At 40.6% G+C, this 5,928-nt stretch overlaps 1 protein-coding gene and 1 long non-coding RNA gene across 2 annotated transcripts in view; both read left to right on the forward strand.

The window, feature by feature from the left end:
* Positions 1-5,928, forward strand: part of LOC103468116 (uncharacterized) — a 43,164-nt gene that overhangs the window by 2,950 nt on the left and 34,286 nt on the right. The window contains exons 3-6 of the mRNA XM_008414967.2: positions 4,230-4,553; positions 4,979-5,032; positions 5,288-5,359; positions 5,544-5,678. Coding sequence (XP_008413189.1) covers positions 4,230-4,553; positions 4,979-5,032; positions 5,288-5,359; positions 5,544-5,678 — 585 coding nt within the window. The remainder of the gene's footprint in view (positions 1-4,229; positions 4,554-4,978; positions 5,033-5,287; positions 5,360-5,543; positions 5,679-5,928) is intronic.
* LOC108166440 (uncharacterized) lies at positions 379-881 on the forward strand. Its single transcript, XR_001776796.1, has 2 exons — positions 379-565; positions 691-881. It is a non-coding gene; the product is annotated as an uncharacterized LOC108166440 (long non-coding RNA).

Genomic DNA, 5,928 nt, shown 5'->3' on the forward strand with positions numbered 1-5,928 from the left:
ACTGGCAGAAGCAGAATCGGACCTGTCTGAGTTGGACCTCCTGATCCTGATCTTTGAGCTTCAACATGTCGAACTGAAAAACTGGTTACATATGAAGAATTAAAGCCTCTTCCAAAAGTATTGCTTTTCATTTTTAGTCATATTATAAGAACAAACATAACTGGATTTTAGCATCACTTCCTTTAATGGTCCATAAAGAACTGGACCAAAACCAGTCCAGTTAAACGTTTCCAAATAACTGGTTTTGGTCATTATCATTATTTAAAATCCAAATAACCAGATTTATGTTTTAGTAATGTGATAAAAAGAGACATAAACTCTTTAAGCCCAAACCATGACGGGCTCTTCGACATGCTGATGGTATCTGAGAAACAAAATCTATTTCTTCCTAAACAGACGGATCTGGACGTTTAAGATTTATCTGAACCAATCACAGAGCTTCACTTTTTCTAATGAATCAGATTAAAATGATTCCTGACTTGATAACTTTCAGCCTCATAACACAGAAACTGTAATTTGTTTTACAGCTACTGTAAAACCAGAGAGCAGAGGAAGTTCATCTGAGGTAAGTTTAATAAAAATCTTCAGCAATAATCATAAAGTGGTTTGACGTTTGCTCAGATGTTTAGTCCTCTCTTCATGCCGCTGAGTTTCCATGGTTACCACAGCGAACGTTTGTCCTCCTTTCAGCGAACCACCAGTGATGCATCCACTCTGAAAGCTTTCTACCAGAACCTCAGCCCGGCCACCAGAGACCAGAACCAGATCTACTGCACTCTGGACAACTGAAATGAGATCCTGAATTCTGATTTCAGGTTTTCACCTGAAATATGAAGAAAACTGAAAATGAACAATAATGTTTTGAATAAAGCAACTTAAAGGCAGATAATTTCAGATGTAGAGCTGGAGTTTGCAGAAAGCTGCAGTTGAAGACAGTCCAGTGTAGGAGTTGTACTCTGTGGTCCAGTGGACTGGGCTGAGCCATCAGAACCGCTCTGTGGCCTCATGACGGGTTTGGACCGGCTGGAGGCTGCAGAACGCTGGAGCTGCACTCGGCTCAGTTTTTCCTCCGTAATGTTTTCACTGGACATCATTTCAGATAATGACTGTGAATCAAATCATCTCTGAAGAACTTTTTCATGAAACTTTGGTCCAGTTTCAATGTTTGATCAGGAAAACCTTTGATCTGCATCTGGACAGATTTTGGGCGGAGCCACAGCTAGCTTTAATTCTGCTTCTGTTTACTGACATGAGCTTTGGAATCAGGTTAATGTGCTGAAGTTACATCCATCCATCCATTTTCTTGTCCCTCAGTGGGGTCAGGAGGTGCTGGTTCCTCTCCAGCTAACGTTCCGGGTGAGAGGCGGGGTCACCTGGACAGGTCGCCAGTCTGTCGCAGGGCAACACAGAGACACACAACACACACACTCACACCTAGGGACAATTTGGAGAGGCCAATTAACCTGACAGTCATGTTTTTGGACTGTGGGAGGAAACCAGAGTACCTGGAGAAAACCCACCATGCACAGGGAGAACATGGAGACTCCATGCAGAAAGACCGGGGCCGGGAATCAAACCCAGAACCTTCTTGCTGCAAGGCAGCAGCTCTACCAACTGCGCCACTGTGCAGCCTGAAGTTACATGAAAACATATTTTGCTTCTTTGCTTGATGTCAGTGAGAAAAACGATCCAAACATTTTTTTTCATTTAGTTTTTGTCTCGCTGTCAGCTTCGTTCATCATGGGAGTGTGTTCACGGTTCTGTGTCTGTCGCGCTGCAGATGACTAAAAACTTTACTAAGAAGCTCAAAATATGTGCTGAATAAATGGCAAAAATGCAATGTGATGATTTCTTTTTGCATAAGTGATGCACCCTGCATTTATTTCTATAATTTGGTCCAATAATGAGCATTTTAGCTCAAAAGGTTTGGACAAATGAAAAAGCTCAGGCCTAATCTTCACCAAACTGAGCATGAATACTTCATAACAACTGTTGAGCACGGTGGTGGAGGAATGATGGTTAATGCTCTGATTTGTAACCACAGGACCACAAAGCTACATCAGAGTAGCTGCTGCCTGTCATTTGGTGAGATGTGGGGTTCCACAGGGCAACAGAGAGGCATACAGGGCTGACCTCTGACCTCAGTCTCCTCTCTGCAGCGTAGCTTCTTTCTGTCTGATGAGTTCTGTGTTTCAGGATCCACTGATCTGTTTCTGAGTCATGCAGCCGCTCACAGAGGAACTGCTGCAGAAACCAGTAAAGTCACAGAAAAGTGGTTCATGTCTCTAAAACTGCTTCTTTAAAATGTTTGTACATAAGAGAAGTGGAGATTGACCACAGCAAAGAAAAAACACAGAAAATAGTTACTGATCGTAGCAGCGAGAAACGGAGCAATCTCTATAATATAATGAAATATAAAGAAACAAATATAATGAAACGTCAATGATGCAAAAATGTTTACAGCAGAAACATGTCAGCTTCAACATTTGACTGAAGAGTTTCTGTGGTCAGTGYTGGTGTAGAGGAAACGAGCAGCAAACACCCCGAGGGGAGGAGAGCGGAGGAGTGACGGGTTCGATCATCAGCTGGGAGACGCAGCAGCAGGAAACCGTCATGGCCGCCGGTCTGTCTTCGCTCTGCCTCGTCTTCCTCTGTGAGTAAATCACCTTTTTATTTACCTGTTTGTTTATATTATTTAAAATGATTTCCTCTCAGTTATTAACTGGTAATTAAAGACGTGACTGTAAAATGTTGTTAATGGATAAAGAATTCAAACTTTGAACAACCCAGACATCTGGCAAAATAAAAAAATACTGTAATGGAACAACAAAGAAATAAATAATCTAGAAAACATTTAAAGGAACAGAGGATGGGAGTCGAACTCAGGACGGCCTCCGTATCGGGGCGGCCGCTCTGACCGCTGCACGATTCGCCCAGAGAAAAAACATCTGGTGGAAAAGATATAATCCCCTTAAAGCTTCCAATTCAATGTCATTATCTGATTCTTGAATATCATCAATTCAAATCTATTATTCAGACAAAATTTAAGAGTAAACTTGTAAACATAGAACTTCCTTAGACGTAAAGCCGCAGTTATTCTCAAAACCCTTTTATGAACTTTCAGAAGTAGATATAATTTCACTTCCTATCAGTAAATACAATGTTGATTTATCTGCAGATTTGAACATTTGCAGTAAAATTTACGTTTAGAAGGATCCAAAATGTTAATCTTAATTTATACAAAACTAAGTCCGTCACAGAGTTCACTGAGCAAAGGAAGTTTCTCACTTAGTGAATCTAACTGATGATTATCTACATGCTGTCCGTCTGTCCGTCCGTTTTAACTGTTTGACCATCGCCTCACTTTTTGTTGACATCATAAAAGTTATTTTAGAAACCAAACAGATTCCTTTAACATAAAGAACACGACTTATTAGAGATCTATAATGTGCTCAGTACCGTGGTGTGGCCACTGGGTGTCACTGTTGTGACAGACTTTGAGCTGAGCATTCAGAGTCGCATAAAGACAGTTACAAAGTCGGCCTTCTGTCACCTGAAGGACATTTTGAAACTGCACAGATGCTGCAGCTGGTCGTCCATCTTCTTTCTGTGGATGTTTTCCATCTCTGAACTTCTTTCTCAGTTCCTTCTGCGCAGCTCTCAGCTCCTCATTGTCTCCTTGTTAATAGCTCTCTTCTTCTACTGCATCAGTAGGATTTTTTTTTTTATTTCCTCAGACTAACCTGCTGAGCCGGAACAGCAACAACCTGCACTAATGCATTATTTTCTGCAGCCCTGCAGATCAGAGACATCAGAACTTTTGAAGTTCTGACACAATATGGAGTTTCTGGGGAAGACATCTTGATTTCATGTGTCTCTTTCTCATCTGGAGCCTTGAAGTTCTTCTGCAGGGAAACCTGTGAAGGAGAAAACCTCCTGATCAGAACGAGTGATGACGCCGCTCAGGTCGGACGATACAGAACTGAATATGTTAGAGAAGCTTCTAAAGCGTTCTCGGTTCTGTCCGTGAGCATCTCAGAGCTGACCCGGTCCGACGCCGGTCGGTACCGATGTGGTTTGGGCGACTCGTCATCATCGGATTCATTCCTGAACTTCAGACTGGTCGTTGTAGACGGTGAATCTCTGAGAAAGATGTGAAAATATTTAAATCAAAATCTTAAATCAGAAAGTAACTGATGATTATTGATTGGTGATTATTTATTTATCAGCTCTGCTGGATGGAAACAAAGTTCCTGACCTCCATAAAGACGCTGGCAGCTCCCTGACAGTCGCCTGCTCCTTTGAAGACTCTGGATGGAAACGGCTGTTCTGCAGAGGAGGATGTGGAAAAGATGAAGTTCTTGTTCAGACTGATGGAGTCAGAGCTGACAGAGGCAGATACAGCATTGAATATGATAAAAGACAAAATTCAGCCGTTGTGCTGGTGACCATCACACAGCTGACCCAGTCTGACTCCGGTCGGTACCGGTGTAAACTGGACAGAGCGATTCGATCAGATCTGGACAGAGACTTCAGCATCACAGTCACTGATGGTGAGTTTTTACTGAATTCAATCTTCTGTACTTTAGAAACTTTGCAGTTTCACAAACCTTTGAGTTGATCAGATACGTTCTCTTGTTTTAACTTGTGTCTTTGTTGGACATGTGAAATATATTTTTAAGGTATTTTCAGGTATTTCTGGTAATTTTCCAGTTTAATATTTATGATTCTGCACCATTTTTTCTAGTTATTTTCCTTTTATCTGATTTATTGTAGATGTTTTTGTCTTTTTGCTCAAGATTTATGGACCAGAACAGCATTTTGGTTACTTGTGTGTGAAGTGATCTGTAAATAAAGGATGATTGATTGATTGATTGATTGATTGATTGATTGATTGATTGATTGATTGATTGATTGATTGATTGATTGATTGATTGATTGATTGATTGATTGATCGACCTTTATTCATTTTTTCCAGCAGTCGACCCATCCAGCTCCACAACAGCAGCTGAGCCCTCCAGCTCCAGTGCAGGTTTTAAATTCTCTGATTGAGCAGAAATGATCAAGCTGATTTCTTCATGATTTCTTTCTTTTACTTCCTGTTTTTTTCTTGGTGTCTCTATTAGTTGTCCTTTAGTTTGCCTGTTTATTTATTTATCTTTCTGTTCATACTTTGTTTTATGGACTTGTACAGCAGTTCTGTCACTTTGGGTGTGTGGAGTCCTCTATAAATAAAGGTTGATTGATTGACTGATTGGTTGATCTGTTTCTTTTCTCTTTCTTCCAGCAGTCGGCCCGTCCAGCTCCACACCAGCAGTAACATCACAGACTTTCAGCTCCATTTCAACTCATGTTTTCAGTCAGTTTTAAAGTTTCATGTTTCGTTTTTTAATTTCTTTTCAATTTCTTTTTTTTCCCCATTTGTTTCATTGCAGTTTTTATCTTTGCTTTAATGACATACACAGCATTTCTGTCCCTTTGTTTGTATAGGTTCCTCTATAAATGAAGTTTGATTGACATCTCACCGTATTTACTTTTTACAGCAAACAACCCAACCAGCTCCATAACAACAAGTCAGATATTCAACTCCAGTTCAAGACATTTCACACATCAAAGTTCTTTTAAAATCAGCAACGACTCGGTTCAGTTTCAGGAAATTGAAGAAAAATCTTTCCTCTGTGAGTCAACTGTGAAAATCTTCATAATAATGTTTCTATTTATATATTTTCAGTGGTTCTGTTCATAACCTGCAGCTATAATTTGATTTGTATGGAGGAAGATGAACCAGGTTCTGATGGTTCTGGGTTGTTTATGTGCCTCCTGTTCTCAGATATCCAGTAAATGTTAGCAGGTTCTGAGCATGCTCAGTGTGAACCGGCTTGTTGTCCCTCTGCAGATGTTCCTCTGATCGTTGGTGTGACTCTGGTT

The sequence above is a fragment of the Poecilia reticulata genome, linkage group LG7, assembly GCF_000633615.1.
Source record: "Poecilia reticulata strain Guanapo linkage group LG7, Guppy_female_1.0+MT, whole genome shotgun sequence".
Lineage (NCBI taxonomy): Eukaryota > Metazoa > Chordata > Actinopteri > Cyprinodontiformes > Poeciliidae > Poecilia > Poecilia reticulata.